The 20,602-nt window shown below is 43.2% G+C and overlaps 1 protein-coding gene across 3 annotated transcripts; it reads right to left on the bottom strand.

Moving 5' to 3' along the window:
• Positions 1–1,332: 1,332 nt before the first annotated feature.
• LOC147121736 (zinc finger and SCAN domain-containing protein 20-like) lies at positions 1,333–20,449 on the bottom strand. 3 transcript variants are annotated; one of them, XM_085982201.1, is made up of 3 exons: positions 19,859–20,449; positions 10,342–10,443; positions 1,333–5,201 (listed from the first exon to the last, which is right to left on the bottom strand). In XM_085982201.1, exons 1-3 carry the CDS (start codon positions 20,445–20,447, stop codon positions 5,104–5,106), a joined length of 789 nt encoding a protein of 262 aa, XP_085838327.1. In that variant the 5' UTR covers positions 20,448–20,449; the 3' UTR covers positions 1,333–5,103. The 3 variants fall into 3 exon arrangements, with proteins under 3 accessions (XP_085838327.1, XP_085838325.1, XP_085838326.1); XM_085982199.1 differs by lacking the exon at positions 1,333–5,201 and adding an exon at positions 7,866–8,248; XM_085982200.1 differs by lacking the exon at positions 1,333–5,201 and adding an exon at positions 7,866–8,248 and having other exon boundaries at positions 19,874–20,449.
• Positions 20,450–20,602: the final 153 nt, after the last annotated feature.

The following is a 20,602-nucleotide window of genomic DNA, read 5'->3' as shown; positions in this document are numbered from 1 at the left end:
TTCCACTGCTTTGGATATATAGTTCAACATTGTGTAATGGGTTTGTTGATTGAATGCTGCTTTGATTTGGTTGGACATGTCTGTTGAGTCTACAAAGACTCCCGGGTCTCTTTCAACTTTATCGTTAGCTACTTCAACTGCCTATAGGGAGTACATGTGTGTCAGTTTGTTCTTCCTTTGTGCAGCACCATACACTTGACAGTATTAAATTTCATTTCCCATTATTCTGCCCACTTATTTGTTTTGTCTAACTCATTTCATAATTTCTGAGCTGCCTCCTCCAATTCCACTGGCCCTATTAGTTTGATACCATTTACAAATTGAATCAATTTGCATAGTTTCTAAATGCAAATTAATGATGTAAATTAGAAATGTAAACAGAAAATGCTGGAAGCACTCAGCAGGTCAGGCAGCATCTGTGGAGAGAGAGAAACAGAGCTAACTTTTTAGGTCGATGTAAATTTGAAACAGTCGTGATATTTCCTCAAAGAAGCCTAAGGAAATTGATTAAGCAGGATCTTCTCCTTGTGGACCCATGTTGATTGCTGTTTAAAAGAGGTTATTGTTGTGTTGATAATCCTCAAGTTTACTCTGGATAATTTTACATGGAATTGAAGTAAAACCAATGGGTCTATAGTTGACTTATGTCTTGTCACTCTTTTTGAATATGGGAGCCTTGTTAGCCTCTTTTCAATCTACTGCTACCTCCCCAGTGTCTAATGACTCCCTCATAATGATTTCAGTGTCTCACAAATCTCCTCCCTGCTTTCTCTTAGCACTTTGGGGTAAATACCAACTCTGCCTTGGGATTTATTGATTCTGAGCCTTACAAGCCTGTCTAGCATTTCCACTTCATTTATACAGTCATTCATTTTGCCTATATCTCTGTTAGGGGGGGGCAGTAGATGTTTACAGCACAGAAGGAGATCATTTGGCCCATTCTGCCTGTGCTGATTCTGCTGGAGCTATCAAAAAGAAATCCCACTGCCCTGCTCTCTTCATAACCCTGTAACTTGTTGCTCATATCTTCCCTTTGAATACTTGAAGGAAATAATCGCTCAGATTGTTTACTATCTCATTCTCATCTTCCGTTTTCAGTCAATTTGCATCTTTTATGGTTCTCACTACTCCCCTGCTGCTCACTTACTGTTTAAGTATTGAAAGAATTTCTTATGGTTATGCCTTGCCTCTGGAGCAAGAAGTTGCAGAGATAGGGTAGGGTGAAGCCATGGGGGATATTAAGGCAAATTTGAGAATTTTGAATTCAATGCATTGGGACACAGCAGAACTCCAAGTCACACACCATCCTGACTTAGAAGTATATCACCGATCCTTCATCATCGTTGGGTCAAAATCCTGGAACTCCCTCCCTAACAGCACTGTGGGAGTACCTTCACCTCACGGACTGCAGCAGTTCAAGAAGACGGCTCACCATCGCCTTCTCAAGGGCAATGAGGGATGGGCAATAAATGCTGGCTTTGCCAATGACACCCACATCCCAGGAACAAATAAAAAAAAGAACAGGACTCCAGCAGCTCAGTTTTGAACAAGTTAGAGCTTATGGAGGATGGGAGGGCAGTAAGGAGGACAGTGAAGAAATTGTGTCTAGAGGTGACAAAATCATGGATGAAGGTTTCAGCATTGGAGGTGTGATTGGGGGGAGGTGGGCGATGCTGCAGGGAAGACTATCCATTGTTAGAGATGTGCTGCTAGTGTTGCGACAGGTAGGAGTGGAACTATATGAGGGCAGTCGCATCGGAATGGAGAAGGATGGCATGTTTGATATTTTAAGTGCCACAGAGAGGTCGAGGAGGACAAGGAGGGCTAATGCACTGGTCACAGTTACAGAGGCTTTCATTTGTGACTTTGATTGGGGCAGTGTGGGGGCGGTGTGAAGGGTAGGCACTGAACTGAAGAGATTCGATTGGGGAGTTCTAAAAGAGATGGGCACAAAGCTGAAAGACAACAACTGCCTGAAAGGGTGGTGGAAGCAGATTCAATAGTACCTTTCTAAAAATAATTGGATATATACTTGAAAAGGAAAAATTGCAGGGTTATGCAGGGGGAAAAGCAGGGAAGTGGAGCTAACTAGATAGCTCTTTCAAAGAGCCAGCACAGGCATGATGGGTCAAATGGTCTCCTTCTGTGTTGTACAATTCTATAACAATGTGTTCGAGGGAATTCAAGAGAAAGGGAGAGTAGAGCTGGGGTAATTGAATGATCGGATGCTGAGTGAGGAGAGGATCGAGGAAGAAGGAGATTGACCTCAGGGAAGAGATTAGCTCAGAGAGGGCATCAAAGTAAATGGGGGAGAAAATGTTGTGTTGGGAGATGAGAGATGGATTGGGTGGGGTACTGGAGGAGAGGAGGAAGCAGGGGCAGATCCATGAGCCCTTCACAACGATATTGCAGAAGAGGTGGCGGAAAGGAGTTTAAGGAAGCAATTTGTCATGGGGGAAAAGAAGCTTCAGCCAGTCCTGGTCTTCCAGGATCATCCTGGAGTAGTTGTAGGATTTGGCTGAGGAAAGCGAGGTTGAGTCAGATCTGGTGATGAATGACTAGACCAGTTATGCAACAGGTGAACTCCAGTTTTTAGCCCTTGGGACTAAAGACGGAGACTCTAACTGGGGAATGACAGCGGTGGAGGCAGTTGGTGGAAATAAAGGTGTTGAAGGCAGAGGCAAGGGTACAGTTGAGCAGGACAACATTGAAGGGCGTAGAGTTTGAGCATGAAATAGTGAGGGAGCTGGAGGAGAGATTTCCAGGGGTGGCTGGTAAGGGTAGGGAGTAATTTGTCTCTTCTTTTCCCAATGCTGTTAATTGTTAAATTTTGACAACTCCTTTTCTCAATGTTCACAATCGAACATAATGCAAACTGAGTGTTTTTAAAAAAAACATATACAACTACACGTTTACGTTTATGTAGTTTTTGTGCAAAGATTTATGAAGCATGCTGAGGCTATCTAGTGGCTGCATTGAACACTACATGTAGAGTAAAAGTACAGGAATTCAAATACAACAGTTAATTCCAATGATCTTGACACTGAATCCGAGGTATTGTATCTTTTCTATTAGTACAAATTAATATGATTCTTCATCCCAACATCTTCTGTATTCCACAGGAGTGAGCCCTGGTTAGTAATGGAGAAAATCTGAAATCTCACAGTCCCAGACTTTTTTTTGAAGATCTATGTTATCATGACTTTGAGATTCTCTCTTTCCCATTGTATAAAGATGTCTTGGTTGATGCGCCATTTCTTTGCAGTAAGTACTCTCTTATGGTGTTTTCACAGAGGATTAGCTGGTTACTCAGTCAATTGTTTGTAATTTAATCGTGATACATCAATCTTCAAAACCAACCCCGACTTCAAGCAAAATGTGAAATACTCTAAGCCACGCCTGTACAAGAAATATGACATGGCATCCTGTAAGATCTGTGCCTGCACCTGGAGAGATGCAGGAATGGGTATGAGTGTATCCACCCGAGGAGTTAGTCCAAAGAGTTGGGCAGGTCAGTGCACACCACGCTGGAATGTGTTTGTGCTGAGGTTATATGGGAGCTTGCCCTTGTTTAAAAGCAGTACCAAGTAGGGTCTTGATGCAGCACAGGTTGGCATCCAACATTACACCCTCCACATTAAGATTATTTGGTGCTTGTCAGCACTGTTTAGATGCTCTCTTTTATTTGAACTGTTATGGCCAGACAGCCCCATTTTGGAATTGGCAGTCTTAAATTGAAAATCATGGCTGCCTGCCTGAAGCTGGCTAGCATCAACTCGTTTGAATTTGGGTTTGGCTTTTGGGAAATTGAGTGTACTACTATGTCAAGGCACCTTCCAAGGCACTGGAACCTCTTTACTCTTGGATGTAGCTTTTTGACCCAGAATGCTTCCCATGAGTCTTCTACAAACCGTTGCAGTTGGTGAGAATCCCTATGATCGCACTTCAATTCCAAGGGGGGTGAGGAATAGCAGTGCTGTCCCAAACAATTTGTAGGTTTAAAGAGTGAAGCTTTATCCACAGATCCCTTTACATTTTAATACTAAATCTGAGAAATGAAGGCAAAGATTCCCCATTAAGTTTCAGCTGTCAAAGGGTATGCCAGGGATTTCCTAAGTCAATCCTCTCCAGCAATTGTCTCAGGCTGAACCAGACTGTTCACAGTTTCTGCATCCTATTTGACCCAGAGCTGACCAGTTAGGTGTCTCTTTTTTAGCTCATGCACTATAACTAATATATGACAGCAATAAAATGCAAACACATTTAACCTGTTTAATCCTTTTTCTTCTTTCTTATTTCCATTTGCATTATTGGAACTTTGTTTCCCTTCTTTAATCTACCCTGCAGTATGTTTCCTAAATTTTTCCCTGAAGTAAAATTTTCTACTGACCTTTTTTCTCCAGGTTCCTGCCATCTATTTTTGAGTTGGGTTCAAGTTTTGATAAACTTAGCTTTCATTGGCTGAAAACAAATTCCAATGGCTGTCAGTCGAAAGCCTTGATTTTGAAAATTGATATGGTCCCACCATTGATACAGCCAGGTCAGTGGTACATTAATCCAGGGGGAAGACTGCCAAATTCAGTTCCTAACAATGCACAGGCAAGTAGACTTATCAGTGGCACTCTTAGTTTTTAAAATTGAGGCCTGTGTAGTGCAATGGATTGTGACAATAATCCTTGGGACCCTAGGTTCCCATTTGAAAAATGTTAATATACAACACTGCATCTATGTTGATATACAATGCTGTTCTATATTAATATACCGTGTCGCCTCCGTGTTAATACACCGTGCTTGGTCTATGTTGATATACCGTGCTTCGTCTGTGTTCCTATAAAAGCTGCATTTATGTTGATACACAGGGCTGCGTGTGTTATAGCATTGACATCCAGAGGCAGCCTGGCTCTGGTAGAAACCCTATAATATAAATAAGGAGACACTAATGTACCTGATGGCATCCAGTGCACTTCAGGAGCTGTTTTTTCCAAGAGTGATGAGAGGCATAGCACTAGCCCTAGCAGCAAACATAAATGGCTATCGTCGCAGCACTGCACAGGACCACCTTTAAAAATTAACAGAGGGCTAAGCTTTAAACCTCCTCAGTCTTCATATTGCTCGCCTGCACAGAACAGGTGTGACAGCAGTGAAGGTCCACAGAACGTTATTTTTGTGTTGAGGAATCCAATGGAGTGAAATCCAGAGCACTGAAAGCCAAAACACATTAAGAAACCACTTTAATTCAAAGCGGTTCTACAAGATAAACATAATATTTCTCTTATTAGTTAGCTGGGCACACAGTGAGTGGGGGGGATATACCGTTTTATAATTGGGGTGTTACAATGTAGTATCAAGGTAACTGAATATGGTAACTGAATAGGGGTATATTTTCGGTTAGCTTTACAAAAGAATGCTTAATGCGCTCATATGTTTCTCTGCATGCTATTTTTAAAATAAACAGGCTAAAGCCGGCTGAAAAATAATGCAGAGGAACAGAGTACAGTCCTGTTACGCGGTTGTCTGTGAACTTTGCTCATCGGAAAATATACACGTTAAAATAACTTGCATTTATAGATCAAATTGAATTTTTATGATATTCTGGGATTTGGAGGATCGATTTCAGTGAAAACTGTAAATCGCTGGCCTTCATGATTATTAAATGTTTCTTTACATATTTACTCTTTTTTTAATGTCTTACCTTTTTTGGTGATTTGGATAGATGGACAAGAAGTAGCAGGTTTGAGGTAGAATTGAAATAGACAGGAAGAACCTGCTTCAATGGTGGTGGAAAATATTGAAGTGAGAGAGAACGTGGGGCTGTAGACTCCGGCTGGGAGGGATTGGGGAAGAAGGGGATGGTCAGCATGGGTTATGCTCTTCTAAGTGGGGAAGGGTACCTATCTCCAGTGAAAGAATTTGGAAAGAAGTTTGTAACATTAGAAAGGAGAACAAATGACAGCCAAAATTTTTTTTTTTTTTTTTTTTTTTTAAATTTCAGCTGTTTGTTTGTTTGGGTTTTTTCCAATTGATAATTTCTCACTGCTTGAATGATATATGATTTGTTAGTTTTACAAATATATAAACAATCACCAATGTGAGCGAGGATGTGCACAGACGTACCATTTTATGTATAAAAGGTATATATAGATTATCTCGTGGCGAAAAGTCAAAGCAGGTGCATCCCACAAAGATTGGTGGTATAGTGTGTAGTGTAGACTGGAGCATAAAATTACAGAGATACTGATAGATTAAGTGAGTGGGCACAACTGTGGCAGATAGATTTCAACACAGGTAAGTGACAGAACATCCATTTTAGACCAAAAAGGATAGATCTGAAGATTATTTAAAAGCTAGGAACAGTGGAGGTCAAGATCAGTAAAATGTAGTAGTCAGGTACAAAAAAATAATCCAAAAGGCTAATGGAATGTTAGCCTTTATAACTAGAGGGCCAGAATATAAAGGGAAGTTCTGCTACAGCTATACAAAGCCCTGGTTAGACCACATCTGGACACTGGAAAGGATATATTGGCTTTGGAAGGAGTGCAGCGCAGATTCACCAGGATGTTACCAGGGCTCCAAGGGTTAGATTATGAGGAGAGATTACATAAACTAGGCTTTTATTCTCTGGAATATAGGCAAAGGGGTGATTTGATTGAGGATTTTGAAGAAATTGATGGGGTAGAGAGAAACGTTTTTCACTGGTGGGGGAGACTAGGACAAGGGGACATAACCTTAAAATCAGAGCCAGGCCATTCAGGAGAGAAGTTAGGAAACACTTCTTCACACAAATGGTGGTAGACGTGTGGGACTCTCTCCCACAAAAAGCAGTCGATGCTAGCTCAATTAATAATTTTAAATCTGAGATCGATAGATTTTTGCTAGCCAAGGGTATTGGGGGATATGGAGCCAAGGCGGGTGGATGGAGTAAAGATACAGATTAGCTATGATCTCATTGAATGGCTCGAGGGGCTGAATGGCCTACTCCTGTCCCTATACCAAAAGCAGTGCTGATTACTCCTGAAGAGGTCAGCAGATCCTGTTGTTTCCCTCCTTCCTGCTGATTGACATTCTGTACATTTTCTTAGCATTATGTATCTCAGAATGGTGAAAGTAATAGCCACTAACACGCAGACGGTTCCTGGTTAGTAGAAACAGGTTTTTAATTAAGAAAGGCTAGGTGGGATTCAATTTCTTGTGTGTTTCAGCCAGCTCCACAAACAGTGACTTATTGTTGTATAGTGACAAATGAGTACCAACGATCTCCAAGAAGTTATGTTAATTGCTGCTACTCTATGTGAAAGAAATGCACTTTGGACAGCCTCTTTCCTCATCTGCTCAGTACGTAAATATACTGCAGTGTGGTACTGACCCATACAGATGAAGACAGTCCTTCATCTGTGCTGAATTAGCAAACCTCAGCAGGGGTGCTGCTACAGTTGACCTTAGTATCTACCACAAAAGCAACCAGGGTTCCTGCTCCTGAGCTCTATGCAGCAACCCCCGCACGTGGCTGTCCAATAAGGACAGGATCAACTATGACTTCCTCCCCTCAGCTGAGAAACCACCGACTAGGCTCAGTGTGACAACAGGCCACCTGGGCAAGGAACAAGTGGAACTGTAGCCTAGAAAGAGTCAATACTTTAAGAAAAGGGACAAATATAATTCACTTTGAAGTATGTTTGTTTTGTGCACCCAAAATGACAGAATGGAATTATTGCTGGGAGTCAGACATTGGAAGTGACCTGCATTCAGTACTAGTTGTTAAGAACCTGGAATATCCCTTTATAAATCTTAACAACTGCAGGGCACTAAAGTTTTAAAACATTTTCCCAACAGTACACAATGCAATAAGGAAATAAATTACAAATTAATAAAAGCACAAGTAGTTTATTGTTTAAAAAATTAACTTTACAAAAGTCAACCCTTACATACTTTACAAAAAGTCTTTTTTTTTTAAAAAAAAAAAAAAAAATTAAAGCTATACAAAACAATTGTGCAAAATGTACATATCTGACCACTATGGTGTCTTATCAGTTCTGGTTATTGTTGGTCCGATTAACAGCCATAGCAACAGTTGAGATCAGGGCCCCCATCATTTCCATGAAGCACATGTCTCTCCTTTCTGCAGCCTCCCTGTCCAGCCGACGCTGCTCAGCCTCAAACTCCAGGTACCTGCGCTGCATTTCCTGCTGACATATCATGTAATCATATAAGACGTTGCCAGTGTCTCCCTTTTTGCATTTCTTTTTGCCATCTGCAAATTCAATTTTAAAAAAAGTTGTTCTTATTCTGTCAATATATTAGATGCAAACATCAGCAGTCACAGCAGTATTGAGCCTAACTCAGGACCTTTTGCTTCACTGACACGAGCGTGATTGTGTACAGAATTACTGATGGAGAAAAGTGGTGAGCTAAAAAGACACAGCCATGGAGTAGAGATGGACACAGGTTCAGTTGCCAATATGAGCTGCACCAAGCAGAGAAAAACAGTGCCTCCTGGCAACCAGCAACAGGAGCCACTGACAGCATCTTGGGAGCACGATGTCGGGCTCCCTTTCAGCAGCAACGGAGTCAGACAGACCAAAAATGGGAAATAGTTTATAAGAAGAAAAATTACATAAAAGGAGAGTATTAAAATAAATGAAATGAACTACTGGCGGGAAGGGCGAGGGTGGGATACAGGAACTGATCCACCAGTGAAATGAAGCCACTGACTCTTGGGTCACTGGAATTAAGTAGTTCTATTTGAACTGAAAACTTTTAATGTGCTTGAAATGAAATGATTAATTTACCCTTACAAATTCTGGTGACGTAATTGGCTCATGATCATATGAAATCAGAAGTTGCTAATAACCTGTGGTGCTTCAGATAATTCATTATGTATTTTCTTTATTTCTTCTTGGGATGTGGGTGACAGTGACAAGGTAGTACTTAGTGACAATATGGAAGCTTTCATGGTCACTTTCTCACCAAGTGCTATCCCACCAATTACCAGATTTATAGAGTTCAATTTGATCACAGGATCTCTGGGTTGCTAGTCCAATAGAATAACCAGTAGGCTGCTCCACCCCTGTATGTGTGATCCTGTTCTCCCTCTAATGAATGGAACATTTCTGAGAGTTTTGTCATACTTGGTCTGTTGTTGATTGCAAAAGGCTGAATACATTAGTTTCACAAAGCAGAGGGGCTAGGATCGAACCTCACAATCGGCTGCATTCCCTAACACACACACACTCCCTCCCTCTCTATGTCACAATAGATTGAGATGGACTGAGAAACGGGTGTGGACAGAAACAGGAAAGGGAGATCACAACGGAGATGGGAGGTAGTAGCAAACGTGTACATAAAAGTCTAATAGTTAATTTATATTTTTTAGATGAGTCTGTGAAGCTGAAGGATATTCATGCTAGAGAAGAGAACACTTTGGAGATTGTCAGCATGAAGCACAGAACGGGTGAGACACAGGGTACAGCTTGTTTGACTATGTCTCAACAAACTGTTTTACGGTAGAAGATTGCCCATGTTAGCTATCTTTGTGGACTCTGAGTGAGCCAACAACAACTTGTATTTATATAGCACCTTTAATGTAGTAAAATGTCCCAAGGCGCTTCACAAGAGTGTTGTAAGTCAAGACATTTCTGCTAATTCAGTGCTAATTACTGGTAGTTTGCACCCTATAAGAAGTGGATGGTCCATACTTTTTTGTTAATGTGGGGTGGCAGATGCAGAAGACCTCCATCCCATTACGAGATTCTGTCTGTACTATACTGCACTCACCCAGTGCCTCTTAAATATTCACTAGTGCATCTGGAGAAGTATCGATACGACTGAGGGAACTACCTCCTTCACCCCCTCCCCAACACTCTGGAATTTCCTCCCTAAAGTTCTCTGCCTCTCCACCTCCCTCTCCTCCTTAAAACTCATCTCTTGGACCAAGCTTTTAGTTAGATATGCATGGAATGTAGTGATTGACACTTTAGTAGTCTAAAAACCTAGCGAAAAAGCTACTTTCCAGTCACCCCCCAGCTGAGGCAGTGAGAACACAGAGGGGGGTTGCACTAGCTCCAGTTCTAATGGTTTTCAACCTAAAAAACCATTTGCCACTTCTACACTCTGATATGAAATAAACTGTGGTGTTACCAAGTTTTACATAATTTTTCCCAAGAAGCGTTCAAACCCTTGCCAAAGTTACTAAAGGCCCTGAGAACGAGCCACATAATTTTGCTTTAGAACTGCCGGATAGATGCCTTATTTTAAATGGAAAGAAAAACCCCCACTATTTTGTAATTGGCAAACACAAGCCAAAGAAAACAAAGTAGGTTAATTGTGTTCAGTCAATGTACTTACGCATGTTGGTGCCTCGAGGCCTCTCCTCAGCTCTGTACCTATACTCATCACCTGAAGATGATGAGGTGGAGGGTTTGTCTATCACTTCACCAGTGACATCACCTGCAGTTTAAAGATAATAATGAACACTGGATTAATTCACAGTTCCTACTGTGCGAGACCCCAGTTTACATTATAGTACCAAGGGGTGACTATATAAAAAACTTCCCTCCTGGCAATGATGTGCTGGAATACAGTTCCAGACACCAACAGCTTTCACATGATTTGCCCTTTATTTAAGTGCGAACCTAGATGGCGAGTGTCAGCAAGCTATTGGAGCAGGGGAGGGCATCACCATTGATCCTGATCCCTTGCCCTTTGTCCACGTGCGTTTTCCAGCACACCCCACTTAATGGCAACCAGGAGCAAGGTCTGTCGTTTGGTATGAAATTTACATTCCCCACATTAATCTTGGCTTTTCTTAGCCAGACAGGTGATCTTATGGCCAATGTATAGGCAATTTGGTACTGAAGATTCATGCCCACCAAAAACTAGATGGTTAGGACACTCCTAACTAAAACCACAGGACACTCTCCACCCACAAAGAACAGTCTTTACCTACAGTGCCTCTTCAATTTGTAAATACTGTGCAATATTGGCTGTTTGGATGTACTTAAAGAAATAATTTGCATTTATCAAGTGCCTTACTGGACATCACAATGCACTATACAAGTGATGGATTACTTTAGAAGTGCAGTCACCGTTGTTGTTTGGGTAAACTTGCGTAACTAGCCTCAACAGTGACTGGGTTCAAGTTAGCACCGGATAACTCATTCTTTTTCTTTTATTCGGTCTTGGAATCTGGCAAGGCCACATTTAATGCCCTAGGTACCCTGAGAAGGTGACGCTGGTGGGCCACCTTCTTGAACTGCGTCTGAGTGGCTTGCTACGCCATTTCAGGGGGCATTAAGAGTCAATCATGAGGGGCAGGACTAGAGTAACATGTAGTTTAGACTGAATAGGGGTAGCAGGTTCCTTATTAGTGAACCAGTTGGGTTTTTAAGACATTCTGGCAGCTTTCATGGTCAATTTTTTAGGTGCTTGCCAGAATTTATTAAATTCAATTTCACGTGTAAAAAATCAGCAGTGTTTTTAATTGAAGGAAAAGTGTTTTCTACTGAATCATCACATGATTGATCAGGTTGACAGCTGCCTATACACTTGGTCACCTCTGTGCTGGAAATGCTGGTTAGAGGCATTTGGAAACAGACCTTTATGACTAGAAGTTCCCCCTATGTGGTGCATTTATCACATAGGCAAAGTGCCCACACATGAACAAAAGAAACAGGAGCTGGAGTAGGCTACAGTGCCCTTCGAGCCAGCTCCCCCATTCAGTAAGATCATGGCTGATCTTCTACCTCAACTCCACTTTCCTGCATTATCCCCATATCTCTTGATTCTCTTAAGTGTCCAAAGAGCTATCGGTTTCAACGACTGAGCATCCACAGCCCCCTGGGGTAGAGAATTCCAAAGATTCACAACCCTCTGAGTGAAGAAATTTCTCCTCACCTCAGTCCTAAATAACCGACCCCTTATCCTGAGACTATGACCCTAGCTCTAGACTCTCCAGCCAGGGGAAACAGCCTCTCAGCATCTACTCAATCAAGCCCTCCAAGAATTTTATACGTTTCAATGAGTTTACCCCTCATTCTTCTAAACTCCAGAGAATATAGGCCCACTCTACTCAATCTCTCATCATAGGACAACCCTCTCATCCCAGGAATCAATCTAGTGAACCATCGTTGCACCGCCTTTAAGGCAAGGATATCCTTCCTTAGGTAAGGAGCAGCTGTACACACTACTCCAGGTGTGGTCTCATCAAAGACCTATATAATTGCAGCAAGACTTCCTTAATCTTATACTCCAACCCCCTTGCAATAAAGGCAAACATACCATTTGCCATCCTAATTCCTTGCTGTACCTGCATGTTAACTTTCTGTGATTCGTGCACAAGACACCCAAATCCCTCTGCGTACCAACTTTTACTAGTCTCGCTCCTTTAAAAAAAGATCTGCTTTTCTATTCTTCCTACCTAAGTGGATAAATTCACATTTCCCCACATTATACTCCATCTGCCACCTTTTTGTCCAAACACTTAACCAGTCTATATCACTTTGCAGCCTCTTTACATTCTCATTGCTTAGTTTCCCACATAGCTTTGTATTGTCAGCAGATTTGGATACATTACACTTGGTCCCCTCATCTAAGTCATTGATATAGATTGTAAATAGCAGAGGCCCACAAGTTACAACCTGCCAACCCGAAAATAACCCGTTTATTCCTACTGTTTTCTATCTGCTAACTAATCCTCAATCCAAGCTAATACATTACCCCAATCCCATGAACCCTAATCTTGTGAAACAACCTCTTGCGTGGCACCTTATTGAATGCCTTTTGAAAATCCAAATGTACTACATCCACTGGTTCCCCCTTATCTACCCTGCTAGTTACACCCTGAAAAAACTCATAGATTTGTCAAACCTTTCCCTTTCATAAAACCAAGTTGACTCTGCCTAATCATAACGTGCTCTGTTAACCACGTCCTAAAAATAGATTCTAGCATTTGCCCTACGACTATAAATCTTCCAATCCTCCTTAGATACGGGGGTGGTGCCAGAGGACTGGAGAATTGCAAATGTTGCACTCTTGTTCAAGAGAGGGTGCATGGATAAACTGAGCAACTACAGGCCAGTCAGTTTAACCTCAGTAGTGGGGAAGCTTTTAGAAACTACAATCCAGGACAAAATTAACAGTCACTTGGACAAGTGTGGATTAATTAAGGAAAGCTAGCACGGATTTGTTAAAGGCAAATCGTGTTTAACTAACTTGATTGCATTTTTTGATGAGGTAACAGAGAGGGTTAGGGCAATGCGGTTGATGTGGTGTACATGGACTTCCAAAAGGCGTTTGATCAAGTGCCACATAATAGGCTTGCCAGCAAAGTTGAAGCCCATGGAATAAAAGGGACAGTGGCAGCATGGATACAAAATTGGCAGGAAACAGAGAGTAGTGGTGAACGGTTGTTTTTTGGACTGGAGGAAGGCACACAGTGGTGTTTCCCAGGGGTCAAGAAAAGCAATGGTGCTTTGGACTTGGACGTACAGGGCACAATTTCAAAATTTGCAGATGACACAAAACATGGAAGTATAGTGAACGGTGAGGAGGATAGTGATAGACATAATGGGCGAACACGTAGCAGATGAAATTTAATGCAGAAAAGTGCGAAGTGATACATTTTGGTAGAAAGAGCCAGGAGCGGCAATATAAACTAAAGGGTACAATTCTAAAGGGGTGCATGAACAGAAAGACCTGGGGGTGTATGTGCACAAATCATTGAAGGTGGCAGGGCAGATTGAGATAGCAGTTCGAAAAATATATGGGATCCTGGGCTTCATTATTAGAGGCATAGAGTACAAAAGCAAGGAAGTTATGATGAGCCTTTATAAAACACTTGCCCGACCTCAACTGGAGTATTGTCTAATTCTGGGCACCGCACTTTAAGAAAGATGTGATGCCTTAGAGGGTGCAGAAAAGATTTACAAGAATGGTTTCAGGGATGAGGGACTTCAGTTACATGGATAGAGACTGGAGAAGCTGGGGTTGTTCTGCTCAGAGCAGAGAAGGTTGAGAGGAGATTTGATAGCGGTGTTCAAAATCATGATGGGTCTAGACAGAGTAGATAGAGAGAAACTGTTCCCATTGGCTGAAGGGTCGCGAACCAGAGGACACAGATTTAAGGTGACTGGCAGAAGAACCAAAGGCGACATGAGGAAAAACGTTTTTATGCAGTGAGTGATTAGGATCTGGAATGCACTGCCTGAGAGGATGGTGGAGGCAGATTCAATCGTGGCTTTCAAAAGGGAATTGGATAGGTACCTAAAAGAAAAAAATTTGCAGGGCTACGGGGAAAGGGCGGGGGAGTGGGACTAGCTGAAGCGCTCTTGCAGAGAGCTGGCACCGGCTCAACGGGCCAAATGGCGGCCTCCTGTGCTCTAACCATTCTATGATTCTACTGATGTCAGGCTAACTTCCATGTTTTCTCTATCCCTCCTTTCTTGAAGCACTTTGGAATATGTTGCACCCAGGAAACCTCAGCATCTTCCGACAAGGGGAAAAATTGTTTTGAAAGTGCTCCACTTTGTTGGTGCGTTGCTGATTGCCATCCATGCAGTTCAGATTTCTATTTCCAGTGTCAACTCTCATCATATGCGGTGACACTTTGTGAGTTGCCAAACTCCTCTCGCCCTGGCTGTATGCACAGCAGGGGATTCTGGGAGCAGAGCCTCAGCAATACAACATCACTGTTCCACAGACAAGTTCTGGAGATACGGAGAGCACGGGCCAAACATCTCATCATGATTTTAACACATTTTGAGCAACACTGTGTCACAATAGGCCAATGACGAAAAGAAAAATAATTTGAAGTGAAGAACTTAATTACATATCTCTGTAAAAAATGTACAGGAATTTTTTTAATTTGTATTTTTCAAGGGTAAGATTGATTTGGATCTTGAACTATTCCTTTAAATCATATAATTTGACTCATCTAAATACACGTAAAATATTTTGAACAGATGCTTTATGTTAGAAGCACATATTTTAAGCAGAATATTCAACATACCCTGGTGGAATAATGATTCTATTTTTGTGAGGCTGGTTAACTCACATGCTCTAAAACCATTAGTTATTGTCAATGTGAGTAGTGAAGGTACATATTGACACAGGGACAAATTGAGCATTCTGCTTAAAGCACTGCTTCTAATGTCAAAAAAGACAAGTTTTGGAAATAGAAATAGAGTAAACCAAAGGTTAAAGTCAGCCAGAATGTTGCAGAACACTGATTCTTAGCAGCTTTGGCCATTTTTGTTAATGCTGTCCAGGAGTGTTCAATTCCCTTTTAACCACTGCAGAAGATAATCAGTGAAACTATGAAAACTAGTAATCTTTGATTATAATTCCACCACTGCTGATCTGCACAAGGTGTTGTTTTTACAATAAAATCCAGTCACACTAGCTTTTAAACACCCATTTTTCTTCCCTTATGCCTCGCTTTAAGTGGGGGTGGGGGGCGGAGGGGGACCAGCAGACAGCAGACAACTGATACACAGGTGCAGTTCCACAAACACTATTAGCCCTCTGCTACCTTGCCCAAAATGGCCATTCTTATGTGAGCTGTGGCAAGCGAGTGCCTCTGGGGCTTTCAACAGCAGAGACAGACGTCTGATCAGGATTTGACCTCAAGTTTGCACCATACAAACACGCACTTTCCACTGGACTGATTTTTATTGCCCTTCATTACCCAGAGTTGTCTAGGCTAAATGTAATGCTCCCACTGCTGCCCTAGCCTGAGACAAGTTGGCATGGCACAGACCAGGGATCAAACATGGAACTAAGACCATAGAGTGCTTTAGCTAATGTGCCATTAGGGAAGTAAGGCATACAATTTCAATGGGACACAACCTTCAAGAAAACTTTTGTTTACAGAAAGTACGATGACTGGGATTACTTCTGTATAACGTCACTGTAATAAAAATTATGCATGGCCCTTCTCCATTCCTATATAAGGTTTGCTAAACACTTGCATGAAAGTATTGCCCATTTAACTTCTGTAATCATGCCTCAGCTTGATGTAGAGAAACTGTTTAAACTTTGTTCTTTTCTTTAAAGGGACATGAATAAATTTGACATGCAATTTACACAGCTGTTTGCCATTTCATTTGTAAAAATGACACTTGTCCTGATCCCAGTCATTCCACTGTGGAAAGTTCCAAATGAATGTGACTCTTTTCCCCCAAGGAGGGGGAAGGTCACCTCTAGTGTTCTGTCCATCTCTGAGTTGCCAGTTTCGAAACATGTTGGTAGAGACCACGAGAGCAGGTCACCCATGCAGAACTAGTGTGTGGCACAGAGAAACCAAAGAAGGGGGAAAGAGGAAAAAGTATATCTTTCTAAAAGGAAAAGTCTCAGTCAAACAAAAATGGCCCACCTGGAATTTACATAGGCTAAAGAAAACAATCAATTGTCAGCTCAACTACCAGAGTAAATGTATGGTGGCAGTATGCTGTTGGTATGAAAAAAAGTTAATAGCCAGTCAGCTGGAAAGGTGAATTCATCACAAGAACGATTTAGATGGTATACTCCACCACAACTCAAAGTGTGAACGGAATTTAAAAATAAATCAATGGTGAACATTTTCTATAAAATGCTGATTTATTTTGATTAATTAAAGATATGTGCCTCCCATATTGACAGCTTGTGGATGATCTTTCTGATCATGAATATGTTAACTTGGCTGCAGTGGTTGAACTTTTATGCTAACTGGAATGCAAGAAATTCTGGGCATTAAAGTATCCAGGGCCATGGCTAATGCTGTTCTGTGGTTAACCAGCAAGAGGTATAGTTCAAGCAGTGTATCATTATTGCAAAAAAACTACGGTGGGGATTGGGAGGAAAATAAGTGTCATGCAAATACAAGCTGTTGCTACAAGCATTGAGGAATTGAAATCTGCAACTTTCTGGTTGAAGTTAAGACTTTTTCAGTCAGCATCTGGAGACCGCAAGTTTTGCCCAGAGAAAAAAACTCTCTCGGGATCCTCATTATAGCACTTGCAAACTCCCCAAACCCCTGCTTCTTCGTTCCCCTGCACCATCACACCTCAAGTCCCTCGCTGTGGAGAGATTTAAAGATGGGAATAGCAATTTTAAATTTATGACTTTGGAGGACCAATGTGGGTTTGGGGAGATGGGAGTTTATGGAGGTTGGGATTTGAGTATTCAGCCACTGCAGTAGTTGTGTCTGGTGATGATGGAACAATGTACGAGTGTTTATGCAGTGGAGGTGGGCAATGTTCAGAGGTGGAGGTTGGCCCCTATACTTTTGGATGATGTCACCAAGGGACTGCATGTAGATGAAGTGGAGGAGGCCAAGGATTGTTCAGCTTCCATATGTATGCCGATGGCACATAGAAACATAGAAGATAGGAGTAGGCCATTCGGCCCCTCGAACCTGTTCCGCCATTCAATGAGATCATGGCTGATCATCCAAATTCAGTACCCTGTCCCTGCCTTCTCCCCATATCCCTTGATCCCTTTAGACTTAAGAAATATATCCAACTCTTTCTTGAATATATTTAATGAACTGGCCTCCACCGCCCTCTGTGGCAGAGAATTCCACAGGTTCACCACTCATTTCAGTCCTAAATGGCTTACCCCTTATCCTTAGACTATGACCCCTGGTTCTGGACTCCCCGGCCATCAGAAACATCCTTCCTGCATCTAGTCTGTCCAGGCCTGACAGAATTTTATAGGTTTCGATGAGATCCCCTCTCAATCTTCTAAACTCCAGTGAGTATAAGCCCAATCGACACAATCTCTCCTCATACGTCATTCCTGCCATCCCAGGTATCAGCTTGGTGAATCTTCACTGCACTCCTTCCATGGCAAGAACGTCCTTCCTCAGGTAAGGTGACCAAAACTGCACACAATACTCAAGGTGCGGTCTCACCAAGGCCCTGTACAACTGTAGCAAGACATCCTTGTTCCTGTACTCGAACCCTCTTGCTACGAAGGCCAACATACCATTTGCCGCCTTAACCGCCTGCTGCACCTGCATGCTTACCTTCAGCGACTGGTGCACAACACCCAGGTCTCTTTGCACTTCCCCTTCTCCCAATCTATTGCCATTCAAATAATAATCTGCCTTCCTGTTTTTGCCACTAAAGTGGATAACCTCACATTTATCCACATTGGGCAGAAACATGGCAAATGCACTACAATCACCCAACCTGTCCAAATCGTACTGGAGTTTCACGACATCCTCCTCACAGCATACCCTCCCACCCAGCTTTGTGTCGTCTGCAAATTTGGAGATATTACATCCAATTCCCTCGTCCAGATCATTAATATATATTGTGAACAGCTGGGGTCCTAGGACCGATCCTTGCGGTACCCCACTAGTCACTGCCTGCCACTCGGAAAACGACCAGTTTATTCCAACTCTTTGCTTTCTGTCTGCCAACCAGTTCTCTATCCAAGTCAATACCTTGCCCCCAATCCCATGTCCCTTAATTTTGCACGCTAATCTCTTATGCGGGACCTTATTGAAAGCCTTCTGAAAGTCCAAATACACCACATCCACTGGTTCTCTCTTATCTATTTTACCAGTTACATCCTCAAAAAATTCCAGTAGATTAGTCAAGCATGATTTACCTTTTGTAAATCCATGTTGACTTTGTTCGATCCTGTCACTGCTTTCCAAGTGCTCTGCTATTCCATCTTTTATAATGGACTCTAGCATTTACCCGCTTTTTCTCTACCACCTTTTTTAAATAGTGGGGTAACATTAGCTACCCTCCAATCCATGGGTACTGTTCCAGAGTCTATCGAGTTCTGGAAGATGACCAGCAATGCATCTACTATTTCTAGGGCCACTTCCTTTACTACTCCATCACTTCCGTTAACTGCCTCTATGCTGTCAGACTGCTTGACCGATAGACTTGGTTGAGTCACAACTTCCTCGAGCTCAACATTGGGAAGACTGAAGCCATCGCCTTCTATCCCCCGGCCACTGACCATTTGCTACCTTGGCACGCTTTGACCCTGAGCTTGGTTTCAGACCCCATATCCTCTCCCCCACAAGGCTGCTTAACTTCCACCTCTGCAGTAGTGCCTGCCTCCACTACTTAAACACTCATGCACGCCTCCATGTCCAAAACTCTGCTGCACTAAGATCCGCTCACCCATCACCCCAAACCTCGCTGACATATCAGTGCCTTGGTGGCCTATCCCCCCAAAGCATCAAATTTAAAATTGCCATACTCGTCTTTAACTAGTGCCAGTGCCTTGCCCCACTCTATCTCTGCAATCCCTTCCAGTCCTTATTGACTCTCCTCCTCCCACAAACACTCTGATACTCTGACATTGATTGTTAATTCATCCCTCTTTCGCCCCACCACTAGTGGCAACATTTTCAGCTGCCTGGGGCCTACGCTCTAGAATTCCCTCCGGAAACCTCTCCACCTCCTTTCTCAAAACCCATCTTTGGTCATCCATCTGGATTCCTCCCTTCCCAGCTCAGCATCTGTTTTCTTACAGCTATTGATGGGGGCATTCTTAACTTTAAGTGCCAAACGTCCTGGGTGGAAACCCTCTGCGGAACAGTTCAGGAGGGTCGAATATCAAAGGATAACCTTTCTCTTTCTAGATGCTGACAGGACGGCTGTGCAACTTCCAAGATTTTCTGTTTTTATATTCAGACTTTCTGTATTTGCCGTTTTTCCTTTCTATCATTTCTATCTCTAGTTCTTCCAACCTGGAGCCAAAGACAACCAATTAATTTAGCTATGGAGATAGAGACATATTTATTTTATATTTAGTGTCAAACTGAATGCTGCGAGATGTGGGAGGGGAAGCAGCAGCAATAACGGTGCTTTGGTGTTGTTGCAGGGCTTCCAATAAGTAGCAATGAGTGAATACTTGCAGATGAACTGGGCACCTTTGCTTCTACCGGGCGGGGAGTCTGCATGCAGGCCCGGCGGCTGCGGGCTGTCGGCGGATGGCGTGCGAGTGGGCACGGTAACGGACGGCTCCTCCGGGCTGAGTCCGAGCCCCGGCCCTTGTCCAGGGAGAGAGGTGGGGCTGAGGCTGTCGGGGCTGGGGCTGTAGCGCAGGCAGGCGGCGGTGGGCACACACTCCTCCGGGTCGGCTTCGAAGGAGAGGGCGTGCAAGACGGCCTTGGGGGCGGCCAGGGGCCTGTCCTTGAGGATGTTGTCGAGCAACTTGAAGTACTTGAAAGCCTTGTGGCGGCCAGGGGCCCGCAGGTGGCAGTACTTGAGTTGGCGGTACTCGTACTGCAGCTTCTTCATCTTGTGCCGGCACTGCACGGCCGTCTTGAGGTAACCGGCTGCCGCCATCAGCTCCGAGATCCGCGTGTAAACCTTCAGGTTACGCACCGAGCGCCTCAGCTGCGCCTGGATGTCGTCGCGGCTCCAGGCCGCCACCAGCGCCAAGGTCTCGTCGTGGTCCCACACCGAGATCACTTTGACGCAGCTCTCCGAGTCGGCGGCCATCGTCTGCTTTCTGTCTTCCCCCCGGCCCTGGCCCTCCCCCACCGCCGCAGCCGGTGGGGCCGCATCCGACAACAAAGGACCAAAGCCGAGGGGAGAGGAGGGTGCTGGAGCCACGCCGGATGCGCGCACAAAACGAACGCAGTGTCGCGCGCACG

The sequence above is a fragment of the Somniosus microcephalus genome, chromosome 3 (genome assembly GCF_052327205.1).
Source record: "Somniosus microcephalus isolate GS21.2 chromosome 3, FLI_Smic_1.0, whole genome shotgun sequence".
NCBI classification, from domain to species: domain Eukaryota; kingdom Metazoa; phylum Chordata; class Chondrichthyes; order Squaliformes; family Somniosidae; genus Somniosus; species Somniosus microcephalus.
This window is presented reverse-complemented; position numbering and strand designations above follow the sequence as displayed.